The sequence below is a fragment of the Schistocerca piceifrons genome, chromosome 3 (assembly GCF_021461385.2).
Source record: "Schistocerca piceifrons isolate TAMUIC-IGC-003096 chromosome 3, iqSchPice1.1, whole genome shotgun sequence".
In the NCBI taxonomy this organism is placed as follows: Eukaryota; Metazoa; Arthropoda; class Insecta; order Orthoptera; family Acrididae; genus Schistocerca; species Schistocerca piceifrons.
Window position 1 is genome coordinate 539,057,010 of NC_060140.1, and position 27,408 is coordinate 539,084,417.

The 27,408-nt window shown below is 43.4% G+C and overlaps 1 protein-coding gene across 1 annotated transcript in view; it reads right to left on the reverse strand.

Moving 5' to 3' along the window:
- LOC124789937 (putative lysozyme-like protein) overlaps positions 1-27,408 on the reverse strand; it is a 252,635-nt gene that overhangs the window by 78,408 nt on the left and 146,819 nt on the right. The window contains exon 6 of the mRNA XM_047257465.1: positions 19,737-20,557. Within this exon, the coding sequence (XP_047113421.1) occupies positions 19,749-20,557 (809 nt within the window). The 3' untranslated portion in view covers positions 19,737-19,748. The remainder of the gene's footprint in view (positions 1-19,736; positions 20,558-27,408) is intronic.

Below are 27,408 nucleotides of genomic sequence, written 5' to 3' on the forward strand. Positions count from 1 at the left end.
ATGCCTCTGCTTTAATCCGAAAAAGTACCTCTTAATAGTACAGTAGTACGCGTCTGGATACCCAAACAATCTTACAGTACTCCAGAATATGTCACTGACAAGATAACACTGTAACAGATAAGTAATTATCTAGTGGGCGTTCAAGAGGAGATGAAGATCTTATCTCAAGGTCACTGATACGGATTCGTGGCGTCAGGTTACGTATTGGGCGAGATCGTCCCCTACTCCCCTCTCCCACAGAGACCTCACTGTCCTACTTACACCCCTGACTCAATTGTACACATTATATTCAAGGTCACCCAGGTAAACCCCTCCCTAACCACACACCTGAGGTGGTACAGGATCTAATCTGATACAGATCATATGGTCCGTGGGCACATTTGTGATTAAAAATTGGCAGGAAACCCCTACCACTCTCTGCCTATGCGGACATGTTAAAATAAAGAGAAATGCCTCCGCCCTGGACAAGTAAGAATCAAGCTTCACCCTCCCCTCCTCATCCTATACAAGTTTGCGTAGACCTCTTCATTCGAGATATGTGTATCACAGGAAGAGGATTAGGTTTGTTATAAACGAATTATTATTAGCAGTAATAGTGTAGTTCCATAGTGAAATGGTCATGAAATAGTAAGTGATGTAACAAATACACTAATAGTTTATTAATAACAATTGCTTAGCAATGCAATTTGTTAACAGCATTGTTTAATGTTTTTCCATTTGTTGGATTATTTGCAAAACTATTTGTTTCTGAAGACTTACACAACAATTCGCTATACAATGTTTTTTTTTTTTTTTTTTAATCCTTTCGTTGGTTTATTTCTAAAGCTATTTATTTCTGATGAATTATTATAATTTTCTCAGATATCTTTTTCTAATGCCTTGTATGTGATTATTTGTTTATAAAGCTATTTTTTTCTGATGAACAATGTTTTACAAAGCTGTTTTTGCTGGTTACATGTAGGTAGTGGTTTATCTATAAAGTCTGTGTTTTCTGAAGATTGATTACTAATACCGTCAGGTATACTACAACTAAAAGAACTTAAATACTTACCCCATGGAATTTGTATTTCTTTCCATTCTATAGACAATTTTTAAATTAAGTATTTACATTTTTCTATGTATAGTATAAATGGGAAACGAGGACTAACAGCAGCAGGCGAAGAAACACCACATCTTCACACAAATATTTACAATATTTATATACACACATAGCGTGCAGCTGTGTTTGTAATATACAATACATTAGCCCGCCTGGGTAGTCGCGCGGTCTAACGCGCTGATTTCCAAGCGAGAAGGCGTGCTGGTCCCTGGCACGAATCCGCCCAGGGGATTAATGTCGAGGTCTGGTGTGCCGGCCAGCCTGTGGATGGTTTTTAGGCGGTTTTCCATCTGCCTCGGCGAATGCGGGCTGGTTCCCCTTATTTCACCTAAGTTACACTATGTCGGCGATTCCTGCGCAAACAATGTCTCCACGTATGCGTACACCATAATTACTCTACCACGAAAACATTTGGGGGTAGACTCGCCTGGGGGGCAGGGGGGTCCACTGGGGGCCGCACCGCACAATAACCCTGATTTCGGCGTGGGGCGGCGGTGGGATGGGTGGACTGCTGTGCCTGTTGTGGGGTTGTAAACCACTGAGGGCTAAGGCGAGAAGATGCCTCTCCATCGTTTCTAGGTCACCAGTTCAAAATACACAATACACACACACACACACACACACACACACACACACACACACACACACACACACACACAGTACAATGCATTTACATGAACACACAGTGCGCCGTCATTCATGAATACTCAAATAACTCTGACAAGCAGTTCATCTAACTATTCTCCACAAACATCCAATATTTACAATTAAATAAATGCACAGCCATACACTCAGTCACTCAAAGAACAGTGTGAGTATGAGAGGGTCCTGGTCCTGTCCCCACAGATGAACCATGAAGTGTTGGCAGAAGAGCCAACACCGTGTTGCTAGAGGAGGCCGAAATGCACGCGTTTAAATACACGCTGACTGGCGTGAGGTCTGGAACAGTTAACTGTAATTAATATAGCCAATAAGGTACGCTGTTGCTGGAATACTTAACTTTAACCCATAATTGGTGTACATCGCTCTTGACGGTACATTAATATGCTCAATATAAACTGGTAATGGCGCCTTGCTAGGTCGTAGCAAATGACGTAGCTGAAGGCTATGCTAACTATCGTCTCGGCAAATGAGAGCGTATTTGTCAGTGTAGCATCGCTAGCAAAGTCGGATGTACAACTGGGGCGAGTGCTAGGAAGTCTCTCTAGACCTGCCGTGTGGTGGCGCTCGGTCTGCAATCACTGACAGTGGCGACACGCGGGTCCGACGTATACTAACGGACCGCGGCCGATTTAAAGGCTACCACCTAGCAAGTGTGGTGTCTGGCGGTGACACCACAAACCATATGTCATCATGATGCGGCAGTTTGCAGTGCAGTGTGTACCTCATTGCTATCATTGGAAGTGTATCTAGAACATCACATATGGAGCGGCGCCAACGTCATTGAGGAAGCGCCTCTTCTCGATTGTGACTGCCTTTGAGGCCGCATGATGCACACTCTTGGCTTGCCTCTAGGTGGCGCCTGCATGTATGGTATGTGTACATTTTCGTCCTGAGCCCTATAAACTCCACTATCTGTGAACTGTTCACCTCGTCTTTCATCAGATCGATAACCTTCCAGTTTTGTGGCGTTATTCCTGAAGGATACTCAAATGCATATCCAGACATGTAGAATGGTTTGGGATTGTACCTAATTACTTTATATGGACTGCGGCCTTTACCACAGTAGATGAAACTGCCTGTATCCATGAAGAGTAACATAAGATCTACGTAGTTTCACGTCATAGGCTCATAGTGGATTCAGTACATGTGGAGTCTGAAGCGATCCAGAACACACAAACCGTTATAGACAAACTTCGTGATGTGTACCGAAACTTTAGTCATAAATACACAGCCACTAGTCCTTCACTAGTCCACTCGAAATTTTACGTGGCGATGTAATCTCTTACGCCAAATTCAGTGGTAAAATAATGAAATTTCGAGATATTCTCTAATGTTTACATTGTTTTCTTGAAAATTAAATTGTTCATTAATTCATGAAAATCCCTTCCAAAGTCAGACGTTGCGAATACTGTCTGTTCAGTGTTTGCATCAATGTACTTCATGAACCACTGATGCTGCTTGAAGGAGATGCCACGCGTGATTCTGAAAAGTACTGTCCCCAAACTGAGACATTGCTGAAGGTTTCTGTACTGCGGAATATATAGCTCCTTATTTCCCGTCCGCAGCTCGTGGTCGCGCGGTAGCGTTCTCGCTTTCCGCGGCCGGGTTCCTGGGTTCGATTCTCGGCGGGAGGGATTTTCTCTGCCTCGTGGTGACAGGGTGTTGTGTGATGTCCTTAGGTTAGTTAGGTTTAAGTAGTTCTAAGTTCTAGGGATTGATGACCATAGATGTTAAGTCCCATAGTGCTCAGAGCCCGTTGAACCTTATTTCCCAGCGTTGTCATTAGCTTCAGGATTGAACAAATTACGAGGGTCTAGATGCCTCTGTCACAGGAGCAAGTCACAGTGTGGATCATATAAATGGGTGTGATGTTTCATTTCTGCCTCCAGTACATATCTATCACTAGAATCAGCAGGCACAATGTGGATTACATCATCCTATATGACGATTTCCGCTCTGGACAGCTATTGTAACCCTCCAAACGACAGAGATTTATGCATGGTGTGTCTGTAGATGTTGTTTACATCCTAGTAAAGGTTGTAACTTAAATCATCAGATGGGCTGTACTCTTCGTCATTCATTCATGGGTTATTTATTCACCTTGCTGAACCTATGCACATACTGACAAAGGCGCCATGTGTCTTGCGCTTGAGTAAGGGCAACATGTCAACATTGGTCAACAGATCAATGCTGATACGTGTTATTAACATTGCATTACATGAAAGACCTGGTGCATTGTAATAGATGACAGACTCCTGAGAGTATGTGCCCAGGCATCCACTTCGGAATTTCTCAAAAATGTCTGTGAGCAGATTTATATCATTGCTCATGTAAAGTATAGCGTATTCCCTCCAATCAGGGATGTTGAATTGCTGCCAAACATTCACCACGAGCTCGTACACCACATTTGTTATGGCAGTGCCTGTTACCTTACTCCGTAAAGAAATTATGTAGGGCAACATGTCTTTATAGAGTGTCTCCATTGATTGCAGATTTTTGATGGCAAAGACCCTATTCTTCATATTAAGGTGAAACTTTGTATTATTGGGTACGCACCTTTGCAAATATGCACATCTTCCTGAAACACTCTCTCACAAATTTCTGAAGAGACGCTGGCGTGAAACATAGTGCATGCAGGAAGCTGACAATTGTTTTTGGTGCGATTCCCTTAGAAAATGAAATGTAACCATCAACAGTGTCAGCTATGACGCTGACGTTATCATCTTTCAAGCCAAAATCACCCAAGCGCTCAACAGGGAAAAGAGCATCATACCCGCTGACATTATGGAAGGAGATGTAAATTTGTGGTAATGTCTTATTGGACCAAATTGCTGAGGTCATCGGGCCCTAAGCTTACACACTACTTAACCTAACTTAAACCAACTTACGCTAAGGGCGACACACACACCCATGCCCGAGGGTGTACTCGAACCTCCGACGGGGGCAGCAGCACGGACCGTGACAACTCCCTAGACCGCGCGGCTACCCCGAGCGGCAAGAAGGAGATGGGTATACGTCGTGGCAGTTGGCATTTCAAATCACATCCATTGCGAACTGTACCGTGGAACTTCCTGTTCGATGTCAGTGGTTCTTACCTAGAGTTTCTGCTTTTCTATCCAATGAAGTCTCACATATATGACAGTCAATCCCTTCTTGTACAATGCATAGTTCTCCTGTGAGTTGGTTGTGGGAATTTGGTTGCGATAAATCCCGTCAACTTCACACACTATTATTGGAGCACAGAGAGCAGCCGTCTCACAAGATTATCTTTTACGTATGATTCGAATGTGTTGAAGTTGTAGTCATATGAGCATACAACTGGATACGACGCATGCTGCTCTGTGTAAGTAGTATGAGAGGCACTGGGATCACCTTTCTAATGGACTACTGGAGTTTGGAAGCGCTAGAAAACAGTTTATATGATGAAGGCACATTACTCCTGGTGGTGGGCTTTCTTAAACTTCAACAACTTTTTGTTCTCATTAGAAATTTCCAAACATACTGGATCCTGGCTAGAGCAATAAGTCAGATGCCTTTCTAGATACTCTCCGTTGGCAAACTAACTGAGTCATTTATGGCAAAAGTACCTTGTCTCCATTATTTTTTGACAATTGGGCAGAAAGTAAGTAGGACACGCTTCTGATCAAGATGTAATGTTGCTTCTCGCCCTTGGAGAATAGCAAAAATTCTGTGTGTTTGGAGCACCAACCAGACAGTTGTGGAAAGCAGAGGCATCCAACTAATTTATGTTGTACTTCTTTCTGAACGGTGTGTTCGACCCCTGTAATGCTGGTGATGACAGATCTGGCTATGGTGGTGTTTGTGGACATGGTGAATGGAAGGGGTTATCGAGAAATTGATACTTTCCTTAGTATCCATAACACTTCTGATGCCTGTGAGCATTATAATTTCAAAAGTCTCTCATTTCCCGTAAAACTACAGCACCTACCAAAAAATACTAGAGGCACAATGCAGACGATTTGATCCATGTGTACATCCTGGATGATGCTTGTAGAGACCCAAAAGATGACAAGGAGCACATTGTGCAGAAAGAAGTGAAACATAAAGTTGTTGGATGCCTGTACTATTCGAAATTATGTGGTCAGTGCCTTAAAGAAGTAGAATTGTTGCGATAAGCAACGCTACGGCTTGATCAAGAGCATATCTTGCCTGTTCTCTGCCCAAATGTAAAAAACAGAGAAGGCGAGGTATTTTTGCTGTAAATTACACAAATTACACAACGCGTTAACCAAGGGAGAGAATCTTGAATGAAACCTCAATGACTGCCCTAGCGAGCCGAGTTGGAAATGCCTACTGAGGATAAAAGTTCTTAACTTTTAAGAAAGCCCGTCACCAGGAGTTATGTGCCATCATCGTATAAGCTGTGTCTGAGTGCTTCCTAGCGCCAGTAGTCCATTCTAAAGGAGATCCCAATGCCTCTCATACTAACTTCACAAAGTGGCATGCATCGTATCAAGCTGCATGCTTGTGTGACTCTAACCTCAACAAATTCCAATCATAGATCAAGGATAATCCCGTGAGATGGCTGCTCTCTGAGCTCAAATACTAGTGTGGGAAGTTGATGGGATTTATCACAACCAAATTCCCATGTCCAACTCATAGGAGAATGATGCAACATGCAAAAAGGAGTTAACTGTCATATTTGTGGACTTATATTGGATAGAAACTGGAAATCCTACGTAAAGACCATCGTCATCTAACAGGAAAGTTACACAGCACAGCTCATAATGGATGCGACCAATACAAACTGCCATGAGACGTATCTGTCTCGTGCTATAATTTCAGTTGGTATGATACTTACATCCTTGCTGAGCACTTGGGTGATTTTGGCTTGAAAGATGATAAGGTTAGTGTCACAGCTGATACTGCTAAAATGTACATTTCATTTTCCAAGCAGGGCACCAAAAACAATTTTCAGTTTTGTGGATGCTCTATGTTTCATGCCAGTATCTCTTCAGAAATTTGTGAGACAGTGCATTGGGAGGATGTACACACCAACAGAGCTGCATATCCCAGTCCTGCAAAGTTTCGGCTTACTGTGAAGAAAATGATCTTTCCATGCAAATACCTGAATTAGATGGAGAGACTCTGTGAAACCACATTTCCCTAAATAATCGCTTTATCCAGTAAGCTAACAGGCACTGGCATAAAAAATGCGGTGTATGACCATGTGGTGAATGTTCGGCAGGAGTTCAACATCTTTGATTTAGCGGAATCTGCTAGAGTGTACATGAACACTAATGTAAACCTGCTGACAAACATGTTTGAGGAATTCCAGAGTGTATGCCTGGGCACGTACCATCTGGATTCTGCCTACTATTACGCCATGCCAGGACTTTCGTGTGATGTGATGCTAAGACAAACATGTGTAAGCATAGAACTCTTGATCAGTGTCTGCATGATGTTGTTACTCAAACACGGGTGTAATGGAGGGCTTTGACTTTATGTGAACAGATACTCCAATCTGAATAACCCTCGAATGAGTGAGGAGGAGTACAGACCATCTGAAGATTTAAGTTACAACCTTTACTCGGACATAAACAACCTATATGGACATGCCATGCAACAATCTCTGCTGTTAGGATGATTTCAGTGGCTGCCTAAAGATGAAGTCGTCTGATTAGAAGATGAGATCCAAACTACGACTGCTGCTTTTTTTATGGATATGTCCTGGATGCAGAACTGACATACGCCATTAAGTTTGCACGTGATGCACAGCGACTTGCCACTGTGTCCAGAGCGTCTAGTCCCACACAATTTTTCTACCCCGAAACGCTGGAGAATAAATGGTTCAAATGGCTCTGAACACTATGGGACTATACTTCTAAGGTAATCAGTCCCCTAGAACGTAGAACTACTTAAACCAAACTAACCTAAGGACATCACACACGTACATGCCCGAGGCAGGATTCCAACTTGCGACCGTAGCGGTCGCGCGGTTCCAGACTGTAGCGCCTAGAACCGCTCGGCCATATATCAGTATGTGTTCTGGACCTCTCCAAAGTCCACATGTGCCGATTCCACTATGAGTTTGTGAAGCCAAAGTTCGCTGATCCCAAATTGCTTTCTATGGATACGGACACTTTTACCTGCTGGGATAAAGGTAGCCATCCCTATGAAGTAACTAGGTACAATCCCGAAGCATTCAACAAGTCTGAATCTGCGGCAGATAATCCTTCTGGACTAACATCCCAAGACTAGAAGACGAGGCAAATGGTTAACAGATTATGCAGTATGTAGAAATTTGCTCATACCATAGATGCACCTGCCACCCAGAGGCAGGCTAACATGTCCATTGTACAACCTCAGAGGCGCTTGCGATTGAGGATTATATGGGGTACCTACTCAAGGATGTTGGCACCGCTCTGCATATGGTGTGTCAGGCGGTTTTTCGATCATGAGGCCTTGAGGTACATACAGCACTGCAGATGAAAGTCAGGCTGTCACATCATGCCAACAAACTGTTCTTTTATGGGGACAGACCTGGTATCCTGCTGTACCCAGACGATTGACTGAGTCTGTGGCTATGTATATATTCACTTATAACTAGATAATATGTGTGTGGAATAACTGGATCAACTGCTTGTCATACTTTTATGTATGAGTATACGTGAATTACTGCACACTACGTGTGTATATATATGTATTTGTACTATGTACATGACTGCATACTACGTGTGGATGTAAATATTGTATTTGTTTGTGTGTTCGTTGTTTTCTTTGCCTGCCGCTGGTAGTCCTCGTTTTCCGTACATATTGTATACAGAGAAATGTAAATACTTAATATAGACTACTCCATGATTAAAAATGTATAAACTGTCTATAAAAAATACGTATTCTGTGGGAAATGTAGTATTTAAGTACTAGTTTTAGTGTACCTGATAGTTTTGGTAATGTTTATAATTTTTCAGAAAAATATTGTTCTTAATAAATCAACAAAAGGCTTAAAATTGTAAAAAAATAGCTCTGAAAATTATTGTGTATAAGTCATCAGAAAGAAATAGCTTCGTGAATAATCCATTAAATAGACTATTAATAGAAAATGTTGAAAACATTAAACAATACTGTTTACAAATGCTATTGCCAAAAAGGTATTATTTATGAACCATTAGTTAGTTATATCGCTTATTATTTCATGATTCTTTCAGTATGGAACCGTACTATTATTGTTAATAATAATTAATTTATAACGGATCTGTTCCTCTGCCTGTGACGCATAGACCTCACATGAAGAGGCCTGTAAAGTTGGACTAGTTATCAAGGATGAGATGGGGGAGGGAGAGCTTGAATCTTAGAGGGGGGAAGGTTTCCCGCCATTTTAATGTGCTTTCTTTGACGTTTTCCACGAATTTATACTCAGGAAAGTGCCCAACGACCACATGACCAGTAGCAGATTATCTCTTGTAGCCTTGGTAGATGAGGGTTTCCCTGGGTGACCTTGAATATAGCTCACACAATTCACTCAGGAGCACGGGTAAGACAGTTGGTTCCTGGGTGGAGGGGAGTGGGGGTGACGCCGCCCAGTTGCCTCGGTATCTAATGTGACACCAGAAGGTAGTATCAGTGACCTTAAGATACGATCGATATCGTATGTCCATTAGATAACCACTACTTAACAGTTACATCGTTATCTCTTATCAGTGATACTTTCTTGAGTACTGTTGGAGTTTTTGGATATCCAGAACTAGCAATTATGCTACTTCTCTTCGCTGAACTTCGGCATCTAGTGAATGCCGACAGAACCTGTCCCAACCTAGAGAAAATAACAGCAGTCACAGATATCTGAGTGCTCAGCACATTCATGATGTGAGACGTTTTCTCGGAATGCGCTTGTACTACAGGCAGTTCATAAGGACTTATCCAACAAGACACGTCCCTTACAAGAGCCACCTCAAGAAGAGGCCAGATTTTCCTGGAACAAGACACAAGAAAACTCTTTCCTTGTTCTTATGGAGGCACCAACGTTTTCTCATGTGTTAGCATTGTATGACGAGGAACCCAAGATAGAACGCCACACTGGTACTACTGATTATGAGATAGGTGCAGTTTTAGTGCAAATTCAGGAAGGCGCTGAAAAGGTGATACCATATGTTTCCATTCACTTATGAGGTGAACTACTTTACAAACAGTTGCTTGCAGTTGTTTGGGCCATCAAAAGTTTGGCCAAATTTCTTTGGCACACCACTCACCGTCGTGATGGACCACCATTCTATACGCTGATTGACTAGCCTGAGGGATCCGTCAGGTCAGTTGACGAGTTGGGGACTGAGGCTTCAAGGAAGTGGTATACAAAATTGGTTGCAGACACAAAGGTGGTGACTGCCTCTCAAGGAATCCTTTGGCAGAGCACATTAATGTGGATGACTTCCCATTCGTCGCTGTGTACCACTGCTGAAAACCATAGAGGCCTTGCAAAAGGAGGAACCGACCGAAATAGATCTCCAATTAATAAACAGAGCGTTGTGTAAGATACGATTCCAGTCGAGACTAGTCTAAATCGTAACTTCACGTTGTGACAGTATGATAACGGCCTACCAGCCACAGACGAATGACCTCACAGAACTTTAATAAGTTGTTGACAGATATGCTGTCGATGCACGCTGATGTTTACCAGAGAGACTGGGCTACAATACTGCCCGTCGTGACTTTCGCAAACTAACACAGCGAAGCTAGACACTGCAGGCTTCATACAATTCTTTCTGCTCCACGGGCGATGATGGATACACTCTTCCCGTTTCAACTGGATGACTACGTGAAACACCTCGTTACTAGGACCGAGAAAGCAAGGCAACTGGCTCGATTACGTATGCTGAACGTCCAGGAGAGAGAGAGAGAGAGACCAGGTGCTCTATAATACCAAACAACTGCCAGTGAGGTACAGCCTTGGAGACTTGGTATGATTTTTTACGCCTTTAGGGATAGTCAGACAACGGGAAAAGTTTTTAAAACGCTTCTTTGTGCGGTAGCACTGAAGCTTCAAGAATACGATGTCACAATAATGTACAATAACAGACGCAAACACAACAATGTCGACTGCCTTTTGTGCAATCCACTGGAGGAACATTTGAATGATGGTGATATCACAATCATCGCTACACAAAGAGTGATTGCTTACCCTTCCGGAGTATTCTCCTAGTCCGCGAAGAATATTGGTCAACTGAGAAAGACCACCTTGTAGTCGTTTAAGCAATCCGTAAATTCCGAACCTATTTATGTGGCAGACCATTCATTATTGTGACTGCCAGTTGTTCCGTACACTTGTTAATAAATTTAAAGAATCCAGCAGGGCGATGGATAGGAGGCGCACTTCAGTTTCAGAAATACGACGCGACTATAGTACAGAGTGATTATAATTAAACTTTCAAAACCCTGTAGAAATAACACCAATCGTCAGACTGACGTCAAATTCCAAAGGAATATTATCGGAGAAGGGGGAAAACGTATAGCAGAAGAAAAAAAAGTGTGAAAATTAATAGATGGCGCTGTATGTGTTACAATACGTAAATGAAAACACCTGTTATGCGCACGACCCGCTGAAGTTGGTATAAACACGCCGGGTACACGGCTCTTCCTCCTTTCGCGTCTGCGACGTTCGCTATCACTGTCTCAATGCAGGATTGCGCTCTTCTTGTAAAGCTGTATTACAAGAATGATGATTGTGCACACGTCGCTCTGCAGAAGTTCCGGAAACTGAAGGGTTTTAAAAGAGGCGTTGGTCCGAGAACTGCCTTGGGTCTGGAGAAAATGATTCGGAAATTCGAAAAGACGGGTTCTTTTGGTGTGCAACCTGGTAGAGGGAAGAAACGAATTGATTCGACGTCGGTGGAAGCAGTGGCCACAATAATGCAGGAGGAGACGAGTGGAGGTGTGCAAACGTGTAGTGCACGGAGAATTGCCCGAACATTCGACATACCCGTGAGTACGGTGCGTAAAACCCTACGAAACATCCTTCTTTGCTATCCATTCAAAATCATTCATGTGCACGAGTTGCTTCCTGTTGACCTGCCAGCAAGAGAGGCTTTTTCTTTAGAATTTCTTGCTCACATGGAAGTGGAAAATGATTGGCCGTGGAAGATTTTGTGGACAGACGAAGCCCGCTTCCATCTGACAGGACATGTCAATACACAGAATTGTCGAATATGGGCAACGGAAAATCCACACGCATATAAACCAGTACCACTTCAGCCTAAAAAGGGTACTGTGTGGTGAGGGTTTACGGCATCATTTATCATACGGCTGTATTTTTTCGAAGAGACAGGTGCTTCCGGTCCTGTTACCTGTACCTTCACTGGTAAGCGCTGTGAGTGTCTTTTGCGCAACCACATCACTCCAGCTCTCCCACTGAATGGATGTGTGGATGGGGTCATTTTTATGCCAGATGGCGCACCTCCACAAATCCAGTTAAGCAGCTTCTGAAGTGCCGTTTCGGAAATGCAGTATTAGCCGCCATTTATCTGCAGCCTGGCCGTTCCGATCACTTTATCTTAATCCGTGTGATTTCTGGCTGTGGGGCTATCTGAAAGATGTTGTGTTCAGTGTTCTGACTGCAAACTTAGCTGCATTGAAGGCACGCATTGTGCAACACATTCTGACCGTGACCCCAGAAACACTTCGATCAGTTGTGGAACATGCTGTTTCTCGATTTCATCTTGTTGCAGGAAATGGTGGACAGCGTATTGCACATGTTTCGCGCCAGTCACACGGAAATTAATAATCCGATTTGATTTTAATTGATGCTTTTTTATGCGGTTTTTGGCCTCAGGAAAATTAAAAACAGATTTTTCCCATCCGATGTGATAACACCTTGTCGTGGTGCAGTATCACACCTGTAAACCCATGCACACTGAGTAGTACAGTTTGTTTAGTGTCAAACGTACACCTTAGGCATTGTTGTATGATTCATTTGTCATTTATAGTCGACCATTACTTAATTTTGATGCTTACAGTGCCATCAATTGTTACATTTTGTAACTATTTATTTTTCTTCTGCCATTCGTTTTGCCCCTTCTCCGACAATATTCCGTTGCAATTTGACGTCATTCTGACCAGTGGTGTTATTTCTACGTCGGTCTGAAACTTTAAAAATAATTACCCTGTATATATAGAAATGGACGCAAACATTATGCTGACAGTCTTTCGCGGAATCAACTGGAGGAACATTACAGCAGCGGTCAACGCTGCACTGGCGAACATAGCAACGGAGCAAAGGAAAGAAGATTAGATTTAACGTCCTGTTGACAGTGCGGTCATTAGAGGGGAGTGGAGCGAAGGGAATATCCAGCGTTTCTTAGATCATAGAAACGTCAGAGAACGAAGAAACTGTCAAAAGAGAATTCAGATTAATTGACAGAATACTGTATACAAGGAACTACGTTCCAATAGGACGGCAATTGTTGCTCATCATCTCATCTCGTTTGCGGCCAACGTTACTGAAGTGTTGTCTCGACGATCCATTAGGTGTTACAGGATTTGGAAAGACGCTTGATGTGATCAGAATTAGGCATCTCTACCGATCTGTCAGAGATTATATAAGCCACAACATGGAATGCTAATGACAGAAACACGTGCCTCTGTTACCCTCATCTAGTATCAATTCCCCCTGCACTTGCTCCGATTGACAATATTGCAGTTTACTTGTTGGAGCGTTTTTTCCAAGACGACAAATGGCTAGCAGTGTGTACCTTATCTGCTTTGCTGTCACCAAGGCTGCACGAAATGCAGAACTCCGGAAATCGCCAGGTTTCTTGTAGCAGACATAATTTTAAAGCATGGTGGCACCACAAATAATGATCTCTGATCATGGAAAAGTGTTTCATTCAAAACTGGTACCAGAGGTATCGCAACATCGTCCATAGGATGTAAACTGCCGCTTACTTGACGTCGCGTCGACTGCGGTCGGTAGTGACATAATGAAGCCGTACATCTCGAGTAAGGCGTGCACACACACGCAAACAAGAGCATTCACTCACTGACTAGACAGAACTAAGTTCAAACAAGTTCCCATCTCTTGGTTTTAATTGAGGTTTATGTGAGTCCCGATTTCAGTTGGTAAGAGCTGATGTAGGGTTCGAGTGTGGCGCAGACCACGAAGCCATGGACCGAAGATTCAAGCAAGCCGCCAAATACAGTTAATGTCAGTTGTCCCCAGAGCGCAGATGACAGCGTACGAGACGGCTCAGCTTTCGACTCGAGTTCATTCTTTATTACCGTCCCATGTCTAAATTATGTATCGTTCTCTTGTTGTAGGAAAGCAAACGAAGAACACGTTTGCCCATAGCGTCTCTGGCGAGCCGCTTCAATATACCCGCACAACGGCTCGATTGGCTAAATTCAATGCTCATTAATTTGGAAACGACGCAACGTATCGAACTGTTTTTTTTAACGAATGTTTTTCAGCGCAACTCATCCCGGAACACCCTTACAAGCTTTTCAGACTGTTTCTGACCACTAACGAATGCCGTTTCCCGATTCTCCACCTTCATAGCTTACAATCTTAAAACTCCCTCTCGATTCCTGGCTGTAGAGTCCGCAGCTGCCCTGAAATCCGTCGGCCCTCGTATAGCCGGTAAACCTCATTTCCTTTCTCGGTCTGCAATCTACCTTCATGCTTTCTTTGATCATCTATTAACATCCATTCAGTCTAAATCGCCATATCGTAATGACATTTTCCCCTCAGCAGCTTCCATTACGTTCCCTTCCATTCCACCACTTTTCCGATTTCTTTATCTCTGAAGTGGTCTAATCTTGAGAATGTAACACTTCATCTCCAGTAATGCATTTCCGTGGTTAACAGATGATGTTCTTTTTTTCTCTCTTGTTTCTCAAACTTCAGTCACATATATACATATGGTTCCTACAATTGTTTTTACATAATCTTTTTCGTTTTGTTTGTGGTCTTACTGATCCAAAGAACTGTGGTCGGATAACCCATTTTCCTTGTCAGGTCTTGATTCTGTATAACTTACACGTTCTTTCCAATTCTATGACACTTGACGTGATCACCTATGTGGAGTATGCGATCCTAATTTTCAGTATACACTGAGGTGACAAATGTCATGGGGTACCTTCTAACATCGTGTCCGATCTCCTTTAACCCGGCTCTGTGCAGCAACTCGATGTGGCATGAACTCACAAGTCACTGAAAGCTCCCTGCAGAAATATTGAACCATGTTGCCTCCATAGCCGTCCAATAGTTACGAAAGTGTTGCCTGTGCAGGATTTTGTACACGAACTGACCTCTCGATTATGTCCCATAGATATACGATGGCATTGGTGTCGGGCGATCTGGGTAGTCGAACCATTCGCCTGAATTGTCCAGAACGTTCTTCAAACCAATCGCAAACAATTGTGGCGTGGCGCATCGTCATCGATAAAAATTCCATCATTGTGTGGAAGCATGACGTCCATGAATGATTGCAAGTAGTCTACAAGTAGCAAACATCCAGGAGACCCAGTCCATTCCTTGTAAAGAAAGCCCACACCATTATGGACCCACCACCAGCTGGCACAGTGTATTGCTGACAAATTGAGTACACAGCTCTGTGGTTTTGCGCCACGCTCGAGCCCTTTCATCAGTTCTTACCGACTGAAAAGGGACTAATCTCACCAGGCCATGGTTTTCCAATCGTCTAGGATTCAACCGACATGGTGACGAGTCTAGGAGAGGCACTACAGGCCGAAATCGTGCTGTTAGCAAAGGCGCTCGCGTCTTTCGTCTCCCGCCATAGCCTGTTAACGCCAAATTTCGCCGAACTGCTCTAACGGATACGTTCGTCATATGTTCCGCATTGATTCCTGTGGTTATTTCACGCAGTCTTGCTTGTCTGTTCGCACTGACTACGCAAACGCCGCTGCTCTCGGTCGTTAAGTAAAGGGCATCGGCCACTTTGTTGCCCGAGACGAGAGGTAATGCCTGAAATCTGGTATGAAAAGTACACGCTTGGTACTCTGGATCTCGGAATATTGAATTCTCTAACGATTCCCGAAATGGAACGTCCAATGCCTCTGCCTCTCCAACTATCATTCTGCGTTCAAAGTCTGCTAATTCCCTTCGTGCGGCTACAACCAGGTGAATCACCTGAGTACAAAAGACATCTCCGCCAGTGCACTTCCCTTTTATACCTTGTGTACGCGATACTATCGCTATCTGTATACATGAATATCGCTATCCCATGACCTTTCACCTCAGTGTAATTTATTTGCCCTGATCGCACATTTAGGAAATGATTAGATTCTACAGCTCAAGCAGTCGTATTCACATAATTAAAACATCGTTACAGTGAGTGATTCGTTAAATGTAGTACAGTCATGTTCCGGATCCTTAAAACTTTTTCCACTCGCAATAGAGCTACAACTATGTATCTAAAAGATCAACAGCAACAATAACACTAAATTTACCAGAATCTAAATTACCGCCCGCTATGAATTATCCTGTTTTCTATGTGTTTATTTTCAAACCCCACTTGTCACAGTCTTCGAACAGATTCCTCGACAAATAACCAGGGCCGTCTCTATCTTCAGCATATATCAACTGGTCGTCAGCGAGTGAGAGAAAGTATCTCCTACTACATTTGCTTCTTCGTGTATTTAGTACTTCTTCCAGAAAAACTGTGCAAAATAGAAGTCTTAGTGGAAAACCTTGTCAAAGTTCATATTTTAAAAAAAATTTCAACAATTTTAATTACCTGTGCCATTGTATTGAGAACAGGCGCTGCCCCGCCGTTTACTGGCCAAAATTAAACCTCTCCATCCATCTACTTATCGCTGTGAGCAATTATTTACAATTATGAATGGACGTAAATCTCCTGTCAGATCTAGAAATGTAGAAATTCATCTTGGACCAGTCTGGAACGTAACGAATGCAGACAAAAGTTCCACTGTAAGAAGAAATATCAGTATGAGAGAAGAGATGTCACTAAGAAAACCCTTTGTATAAGGTCCTTTATAATTAAAACTGTATTTATATTCCAACGGAGCTGTTTCCAGAGCTCCAAAGTGCTACACATGCATTCATTCATTCATTCGTCATTCATTTATTCGTTTAATTAATTAACTAATTCACTTCTTTCATTTATTGATTCATTCCTCATGTTCCGTAGATTCCATCAAGAAGAAGAAAATCCAGGGACGTGGAATGGGACAAGGAATATATTAAGACAGACGAAGAAATCACGTAAACTTGATTTGTATGATCTATTATCAATGAAGTATCAAAATACCGCCAAGTGCTATACACGCTTAAGCTCCAAATTTAATAGGCCAAATAAAAAAGTGTTGCTTTGAAGAAGCCGCTCGCTCATGAATTATCCTATAAAGCTGCTGTTTGTCTGCTGTTAATAGCTTAATATTTACTTGAATACATTGATATTTTGGAAGAAAATATTTCCCTGCAGCTGTAAATACTGAATACTATTTACAATATTTTGTTATGCAGCTTTATAACAAAATCTACTGCTTACTATGTAGGTAAGGAAACTTTTCAACCCCCGAACCTAAACTTCACCTCCTTCAATACACAACGTTTTACTTCTTTCCGTTTACCCAAACATATTTTGGCATCTGTGTGTCATCTCCAGTGGATCTCGTAACATTTCTGTAAAATATATATATATATATATATATATATATATATATATATATATATATATATATAAAGTTCGTGGCTGGTTTTCCCATTTGCTATTTTGTAGCTAAAAACTATAACATTTTCTGTTTTTTTTCTCACTTGAAAGGTGGGATTGTACAATTTGGCTTGCTTTTATGCGGTTTTATAACTTGGCGGCACGTCATCTGCGAAATCGTTGTACGAACTTCCATGAAGGGTTACTATTTTAGAATGCTTCACCGAGACTAACAGTGATGTCCGTACTGTACTTTTTCTGTCATATTATATATATCATGTATTTTATTTGTTGATTGTAATTATATACGTCGTTTTCGTACTTCAAAATCATCTAATGTCATACGTTTTCACACACAGAAACGAGATATAGGAAAAACTTACGCCAACACTCAAGGAGAGATACTATATTACAGCATTATCGCCACTCACTCATACGTCGTTTTGCCGTTGTCCATTTTTGCAGGAATAAAGTGGGATCCACTGTAGAAGACAATTAGGTGTCGTTACATGTCCTCGTAAATGACAAAAATGACATATACAATATTATTTAGGAGCCAGAGATTAAAAACCCAAATGCAGTTCGCAAAGATGGAGAGAAAAGTATCAATAGGAGCTTCGAGCCTCAGCAAGATTATCTAAATCTAGATATTGACAAAATATGTAAAAGGAAGTGGATAGTAGGGAATGATTTTCATTTTCTTTTGAACTGATAGGAATTCCCACTTACTTGCTTTGCGTTAGACAGGAGCTTGTTGAATATCTTTTCAATACGATACATAACTCCATTCTGAACTCTAGGCCAGGAAGGTAAAGAGTTGCACAAAAATATGGAAACCCCGTGGGAAACCCATGCTTGAACATTATTGCGGATGCTTCCCAAGCCAGCAGGTTGTGCTCCTATACTTGATCGCTAGCGGAACCTGTGTCATGATCTCAAAAAAATGGTTCAAATGGCGCTGAGCACTATTGGACTCAACTTCTGAGGTAATCAGTCCCCTAGAACTTAGAACTACCTAAACCTAACTAACCTAAGGACATCACACACATACATGCCCGAGGCAGGATTCGAACCTGCGACCGTAGCGGTCGCTCGGTTCCAGACTGTAGCGCCTAGAACCGCTCGGTCACTCCGGCCGGCTCATGATCTCAACATGGTGCAAGCGTTAAGTCGCGAACAGAACAGTGTTCCGTGTGGTTGGGAGTGTATCGTGCGAAGCTAAGTGAATTCAAACGTCGGCAAGTTATTGGTGCTCGTACGGAGGGTGCATCTGTAATCAAGACAGCCGAAATGTTTGGTGCTTGAAGAGGAATCGTATAGAAGATTTATACTGCGTGTAGGGTAAGTGGGAAAACATCATCCGTTAAGCCAAAACAAGGACGAAAGTGTGTGTTGCATGATCGTGACAGGCGGTCATTGAAGGGGATTGTGAAAAAAAAGAGGATGACAGCTGCAAAATTCACGGCAGACTCGAATGTTGCACTCACAAATGCTGTCAACATGAAAACAACACGAAGGGAGCGCAATAAACAGGGAATTGCAGAACGAACTGGAAATCCAAAACCAGCCATCAGTGATGCAGATGCCCGTAATGGGTAAACGACGTGCCGTAGTCGTAGAACCTTGACTGTGGAAAAATCCATTTGGTTGGATGAGTCTTGTTTCTACTGTTTCTAACTTCTGACCAGTTTACGTCCCAGGAGTGAAACACAGCGGGGGTGAAACATGGTGCGGGTTCGGGGGTGATTTGAGCAGTCATATAGTGGTGTTATATGGGCTCCACGCTTGGCCTGTGAGTTCGCTTTACTGCCAAGGACTATGTGACAATTTTGGTTGTTCACGTCAGTCCCACGGTACAATATACGTTCCCCAAGGTGATGCTTTTTCCAAGATATGAAGGTCACTTTCAACAGAGATAGCATCGTTCAGGATTTGTTTCGTGAGCACGAGGATGAAATTTCCCATTTCCCCTGGGCACCACAGTCACCTGGTCTTAATACTATCAACCTTTGTGGTCTACCGTGGAGAGAAGCGTTCGTGATGATTGTCCACTTCCATCATCATCTCTTGAACATTCCACGATTTTAAGAACCAATAGTATAAAATTCCCTTGGAAACCATACGAAACCTGTATTTATCCATTCCGAAAGGACTCGAAGCTGTTTTGCACGCCAATCGTTTTCCTACAGTGTACTAAGCATTGTAATATGTTGTGTTTTTGATTTTTCCAAATTTTTGTCCAATCTCTATACACCTCGGTTACTTTCCCCGGGTTGGCCTCTGAGTTTGACATGCTCACGCTAGAGAGAATAGCAGGAGCAGACGCGCCGTACCTCCAGTAACTGCTACGACTTGGGGAAGTCGTGGCAGTGGTGTCGCGCCGGGGTGGCGCCCGCGGCCAGCAGCTTGGTCTCCTCGGTAGGCGAGTGCTCCTCGGCGGGCGGCGGCGGGCAGATGTAGAGAGGCGAGTCGAGGCAGCAGCCGCCGTCCGCCGGGCCGCCGTCGCCGTCACCACCGCCGCCGCCGCCCGCCGACGAGCACTCGAGCCGCTCCTTGTTGCGGTTCTCGACGGCGGCCTCGTCACGCGCGTGCTTCTCGCCGCCACCCAGGAGGTCGTCCAACAGCACCAGGGGCGACTTGAGCCCCGAAGACGAGCGCCCGCCAGTGCCGCCGCCGCCGCCGCCGCCGCCGCCGCCGTCGAGGCCGACGAACTTGATGGGCAGCGCGTGCGGCTTGGTGCCGGACTTGGGCCCGATGGCGCGCGGCTGCAGCGGCAGGCGGTGCGCGGCGGCGGGCGTGGCGGGCGGCGACAGCGGCAGCTTGCTGGGCGAGTAGTCCGAGCCCGAGCCGGAGCCCGCGTCGCCCGCGCCGCCCATGCAGCCGCAGCCGCCGGCGCCCGCCGCCCCCATCCCGGAGCTGGCGCTGTTGTCCGACGAGATGAGCTTCTCCGTCTCCGGGTCGTCGCTGCCCGCGCCTCCCCCGCCGCCGCAGCTGCCGCCACTGCCGCCGCCCCCGCCGCGGCCGTTGCGCGACATCGAGTAGCTCGCGTCCGACTTCTTGAGGATCGATTTCGACCGCCGGTGTGTGTCTGGCGTGGGGCTGGCCCGTGAGTCAATGGAGTCCACCGACAGCGATGACTTGCTGCCGTTTTTCCCTGTGAATGCAGAGTAACGAATTCAGCACATCCCGCAGTGAGCACCATATGTATTTAGTTGGTGCACACTTCATTATAATGCCACAGAAACCGGACCAATGAAACTGAGATCGCATGTCAGTCACTGCACGTTAAAAGAAATACGCCTGTTAGGAAAAAAAGGAAATATCCAGACTGCAATTAAATTATCTTCATTTTAGATTAAACTATCTGTACTTTTGTGTCATAAATACATAAATATATAGTGAGAAGATCCTCAAGATTGCTGAAAATGTCATTCAACAAGAATACGTCATACAATGCATGAAAAAAATTATAATCCTCAAGGTGAGAGAAAAGATCATAAAACAAGATTACACAGTAGACTGACAAAAAAGTGACACATAAGGTGAAGCACCCTGAGGGGGAGGAAGAAACTAGTTGAGAGAGTATATGTTATTATTGCAATGATAACAAAATCGTGTTTTGTTTACAGAGACATGGACTAACGTATCACTATGATGTTGCTCTCCCTCTTGTGTGGATGTATGCTCTGATTTAGCTAGGGATGATGTCATAAAGCCGTTGCATCCTCTGCTGGCCAACTGTTGTTGCAAATGATCCTTGATACCCTCGGTACTGGCAATGGTACGGAGTTGACGTCCGAGCTGGTCCTACACATTGTCTATCGGAGACGGATTTTGATATGTTGCTGCCCAATGGAATATCTCAAAATCGCGCAGACAGTTCATAGAGACACGTGCCATGCGTGGAGGAGCATTGTTCTGTTGAGAAGTGGCACCACCATACTGCTGCACGACAGAAATCACATGAGGGTGCAGGATGCCCGCGACGTCCCGTCGTGTCGTCACAGTTCCCGCAGTCACCACTAGCCGTGCCCTGACTTCGTACCCGATGGGTCTCAACATCGTGACACCAGGAGTAACAACGCTGTGCCTTTCCGAAACACTGGAAAAATGGGACGTCCTTCCAGGTTGACGGTCGTCCCGGGTAGTGTACAACCGCGATACATCGCTAAACAGAGTATGACGCCATTCGTAAGCAGTCCAAGCTTCCCGGTCACATCTTCACATCAAACGCACCCATTTGCATTGTGGTGTTAACGGCAGCCTACGCATGGGACGGTTCTTCCCTAATCCGGATGCTGCTAGTTTCCGACCAGTGGTGCATGATGACACATAATTTTGCGGGGAGTCCAGTACTATTCTTAGGACGGCAGGCGAAAAGGTAAATGGATTACGATGTACTTGGTGCACAACACAGCCATCCTCTCTTATAGTGGTCGGATGTTGTCGTCCGGAACCTTGGTGACGAATATGCCTGTCTTCGCTTTACCATGCAGCGCTCGATTCGACCTTCTGGCCAAATAGAGAACCACGATAAGGCCTACTGGCAGGTTCTGATAACGCTGTCCCACACGCATACGCGGCATCTCTGTTTCCTCCATAGTGATCTCTTAACATGTGATGCTGTTCACGCCCCTCATATACTCTACCAGGCCTGGTAACAACGCTAACCACTAATGCACTGTAGTGACCGTTCTAGATGTCAATTGTAACTTTAATCATTTGCAAATTCGCCAGCGGTGAGAAGGTGTATGACATTACATTGACATTCCGTGATGTCTTGTGGGTGATTCATTTTTTTTTTTTTTTTTTTTTGTCAGGCGGTGCACATGTTTACAAAACGGATAAGCTAACGTCTGTTCCGCAGATCCTAAGTACAATAGAGAAGAGTTAAGTCAGAACATCCAAACTAAAACAAACAGAGGACCACGTGATGTAGGGAGCCGTCTCATCCTTTGGCACATAGTGCCATGTAGATGCCGTTTGGAGGGGCACAAGAGCAGCACACTGCTCTCCCAGCTATTTCGGATTCCAGACACTGGAGGCGCTACTTCTCATCCAAGCCGCTCCTTAACCAATCACGAGACTGAATCGACTTCGGTTGAATTTCTCACTGAAAATTCTCTGACATTACGGTTACAGAACACTGGTCCTCCGAAGTCAAAACATCTTAAACATATTTTCATTTAAGAGGTAATAAATTTACCACAAAATATGTAAAATATAAAATACACTTACGTGCATATGATAATTATTACGCTATTGTAACACACTAATTTACATTTTAGCACATTACTGCACTTAAGAGTCCGTAAGTTAGATTTCACTTAACATTCATTTTATTTGGCATTATCAGTAATAAATACATACCAAGGACCGTCAAATAAAGTCAGACACATGGAAAAAAGTATGTAAGCTATTCATTATTTCAAAAATACCCGCCATAACTGTTAATGCGTTTATTCCATTCTGAGAACACACTGTCAGTACCTTCACGGAAAAAGCTTTGTGGTTGCCTACGGAGCCTTAATTATATACAGACGTGCATCTCTTCGTCCGTAGCAAAACAGTGGTCACGAATATCTTTCACCAGGGTTCAAAAAATGTGGAAATCGCACAGGGAGGGATCACCTCAATCAACACACAGCTGTAAGTGGGCACTTTGCAAAAACTGACGCGCGCCACTGAGTCCAAATGCCCAGGAATATTGATGGACGGCATCATACTGTTGCAAGATGGTGCTCGCCCACATGTTTCAAAGGTAAAATTCCTCCTTACAGTCCCGAACTCTTCCCATGCGAGTTCCATATTTTTTAAGTGTTGAAGAAAGACATTTGCGGCCGTTGATTTACTTCGCACGAAGAGGTGCGCCCAGGGCACGAACATTTTTCGTTAGGTAACGGCAATATTTTTCCATGAAGGCACTGACTGTCTTATCTCACAAAGGGATAAATGCGTTAACAGTTATGACGTTTACTTACGAAACAATAAACAGTTTATTTACCTTTCTTCATCTGTCTCGTTTTTCATTTGACTATCCCGTATTCATGGCATCTCTCCTAAGAGTCGTCAGGTGCATTTTCTCTGGCTTTTCGGCAGATATTTGCAATTTCGTTTTTGCAACGTGTAGCTGACAAACAGATACTGCTTGCCACATGTTTCGTGTGACGTCCAGCGTCGGCGGAATGCGTAGGTGTGTTTTCCGGCTCAAACAAAATGATTTTTAAATCGGAATTTTACGTGCTCGTTCGATGAATCGCTACCAGATTAGTCTAGTGCATAGTCGTTTTACCGATACGGATTAACATGAAGAGTAAAACACGCAGAATAACCGATATTCCAGCAGCGGCTCAGCAGCGCACTTCTGCTTGGCAGCAGCACTCAGCACGGGTTATTGAAGGCGCTGTCGTTGTTGGCATACTGGTTATTCCTCGTGTTTCACTGTCACTGTTAATAGATGTCGGTGGAACAAATACCGCAATAGACTAATTTGGGACCGATTTGTCGAATGGGCACGAAAAGTTCTACTTTTATTTCTGTTTTCTTTTTGTAACGAGAAGTATACCGACGCTTTCCATCGACGCTGGGCGTCGCGTGAAGGAATTGATGATCAGCATTTGTTTGGGCTGACTCCAGCTACACGATGAAAAAACAAAACTGCAAATATCTGCCGAAAAGCCAGAGAAAAAGCGCCTGACAACTCCAAGGAGAGCCACCCTATGTACCAGGAACGAGTATTCAGTATACCCCATTCCTTGAACAGGCCTCTGGACGACATTCTTGAGCTCACACAACAAATACTTCCTATCATCCATTTTTGTCTCTGAGAGCGTTAGTTTGGCTTGATGAGTTGCCCCAAAAAACGACCCCATATGACATTAGTATGCCATGATCGACTTAGAGGTTTGTAACCTCATCGTCTTATGTACTTGATACAAATACGGTTTTATACATCGATGTTGTGAAAATGAGAGGATGCAGATCACTGAACTTGCGGTGTAGCCTTTGGACATCATTTACATCTTCATTAAACGGAATAGGCCCGTAATTGTTTTATACGTATATCAAATCCAGTATATTGTTTTATATACAATATCTGATTTGCTACCTAACGGTCCATAAATACGTTGTCAAATATGTCAGCTAGATAACAGCTAATAACTAAGCCATTAAGTGAACCCATGCAAAGTAAAATAATTTTGGGTGTCAACAATGTGAGGTATTTCTTTAACTCAGTTTACTGCAGGGACATAGATTTTAAGACCATTTTCTAACTATTTCAATGAACTCATTAAATGTAAATTTGTGTAAAGGTTAGTAACACCCAACGGGCAGTATGCAGCATGTGGATACCTCTAATATCTTCAATTAGCTCCGGTATCTTCAATTAACTCAGGGAGTTCAGTCTACAAAAAAATTACTTTAGCAAAGTTACCCTGTATAAACTCTGACTGAGAAGGTACCTAAATTTTTCTGTATAATTAATAGTTGGTCTCTTATATATTATTAACAACCGGTCTTTTATATGTGTGTCCAGTTTTAGGGAAAGGTGATTAGGCTGAGTAAAACAAATGCTTCAACTTTTTCCTAAATGCAGTTGGACATCAAATTGCGCACGGATTGCAGGGCAGCTTGTTGCAGAGTAGAACAGAACCAACAGTGGAGGAGTTTTGAGAATATTTTGTTCCATGGATGGTCACATACGTTTAGAAATTTGTGTTTATTCATCTTTTAGTGACGGCCTATCATCTAGTTAAATATATGGACCATTTTCTTTATGAATTACATTTTGAAACAAGATAAACAAAAAGCAAAACACATTTTATTTGCCATTTCACAGAGTATCTAACATACAGAATACCAGTGATCTTGTTAACTGCCGATAGACAAGCGTTCTGCCAGTGTGCGTTCCTGTGAACTCGTTTTTTCTGTAAACTACCTATTACTAATTTAACAATTAGAACTACCCATTAAAACTGACCTCCACCTAATATTACACAAAGAAATTAATAGTCATAACTAAAAACAATAGAAAGTGAGGTAAAGGGAAGAGAAATAAGAATAGAAATGAGCAGGAAAGAAAGATATTTCAATTTTTGGCATTTCAGAACTCGCGATTAATTAGACCTAATGACGATAATTAAATGATCGAAACTAGTAAGAAATTGTGATAACTTGCGACTGAGACTACTGAAAGAAATATTTTAAAGATATTTGTAGGTATTACACAATTACTGGTGGGAGGCTGCAGCAAGTACTGGAGAGCAATTTTTGTTACGTAATGTTAAGTAATTTTAGTGGCTAGATAATGTACGTCCAGTTTCCTGTTCGCACTAACTTTAGGAGCCTCACGGAGTTTTTCCTATTTCACCACCTGATTGGTAGGTGAGGTACTGAAAATCCTGTCTCCCTACCAGATTCGACTTCGGAAACGTTTTTCCCTCCATTCCTATCCTGATATCGAACCGTTCTCCTCCTTTATGGCACTTTACGCCCTTCTGTCCGAGGCGGGCGGTAGTTGGTTAACGTACTCTGTTTTCGGCTGTCTCTGAGTATACTGAAGACATCTCATTCAAGACGCCAAATTTCTCCCCATTCTTCACTTCGTCGTAGATATGAGTGCTTTGAGGCTGCAGTCTCCTTGTGCCATGAAGGATCTATAAACTGAACGTGTTCTGGTGTCCTTTTCCTTAAAAAACTTTTGCGTCCGAATTTTCTGTAGTTGAACTTCACAAATGAAACGATACGAAAGTAGTGTCTTTTTCCCTGAAAATTTTTTATGTTTACTGAGACAGTTCGGTAATAAACTGAAGAGACAAACAAACTGGTACACCTGCCTAACATCGTATAGGGCCCTCGCGAGAACACAGAAGTGCCGCAACACGATGTGGTATGGACTCGCCTAATGTCTGAAGCAGTACTGAAGAGAACTGATTCTATGAATCCTGCAGGGATGTTCATAAATTCGTAAGAGTAGGAGGGGATGGAGATCTCTTCTGAACAGCACTTTGCAAGCCATCCAAGATATGCTCAATAATCTTCATGTCTGCGGAGTTTGGTGGGCAGCGAAAGTGTTTAAACTCAGAAGAGTGTTCCTGGAGCCACTCTGTAGCGATTCTGGACGTTTGGGGTGTCGCATTGTCCTGCTGGAATTGCCTCCGTCCGTCGGAATGCACAATGAATATGAATGGATACAGGTGATCAGACAGGATGCTTACGTACTGTCACCTGTCAGAGTGGTATCTAGACGTATCAGGGGTCCCATATCACTCCAACTGCATGCGTCCCACACAATTACAGAGCCTCCACCAGCTTGAACAGTCACTACTGAAATACAGGGTCCATGGGCTCACGAGATTGTCTCCATACCCGTACACGTCTATCCGCTCGATACTATTTGAAACGTGACTCGTCCGACCAGATAACATGTTTCCAGTCATCAACAGCCCAATGTCGGTGTTGACGGGCCCAGGCGAGGCGTCAAGCTTTGTGTCATGCAATCATCAAGGGTACACGAGTGGACCTTCGGCTCCGAAAGCCCATTTCGATGATGTTTCGTTGAATGGTTCGCACGCTGACACTTGTTGATGGCCTACCACTGCAATCTGCAGCAATTTGGGGAAGTATCGCACTTCTGCCACGTTGAACGATTCTCTTCAGTCTTTGTTAGTCTCGTTCTTTTCTTTTTCCGGCCGTAGCGATGTCGGAGATTTGATGTTTTACCGGATTCCTGATATTCACGGTACACTCGTGTGAAATGGTCGTACGGGGAAATCCCCAATTCATCTCTGCCTCGAAGATGCCGTGTCCCATCGCTCGTGGGCCAATTTAACACCTCGTTCAAACTCACTTACATCTTAATAACCTGCCATTATAGCAACAGGAACCGATCTAACAACTGCGCCAGACGTTATGTTATATAGACGTTGCCGACTGCAGCTTCGTATTCTGCCAATTTCCGTGTTTGAATCCGCATGCCTATACCAGTTTCTTTGGTGCTTCCGT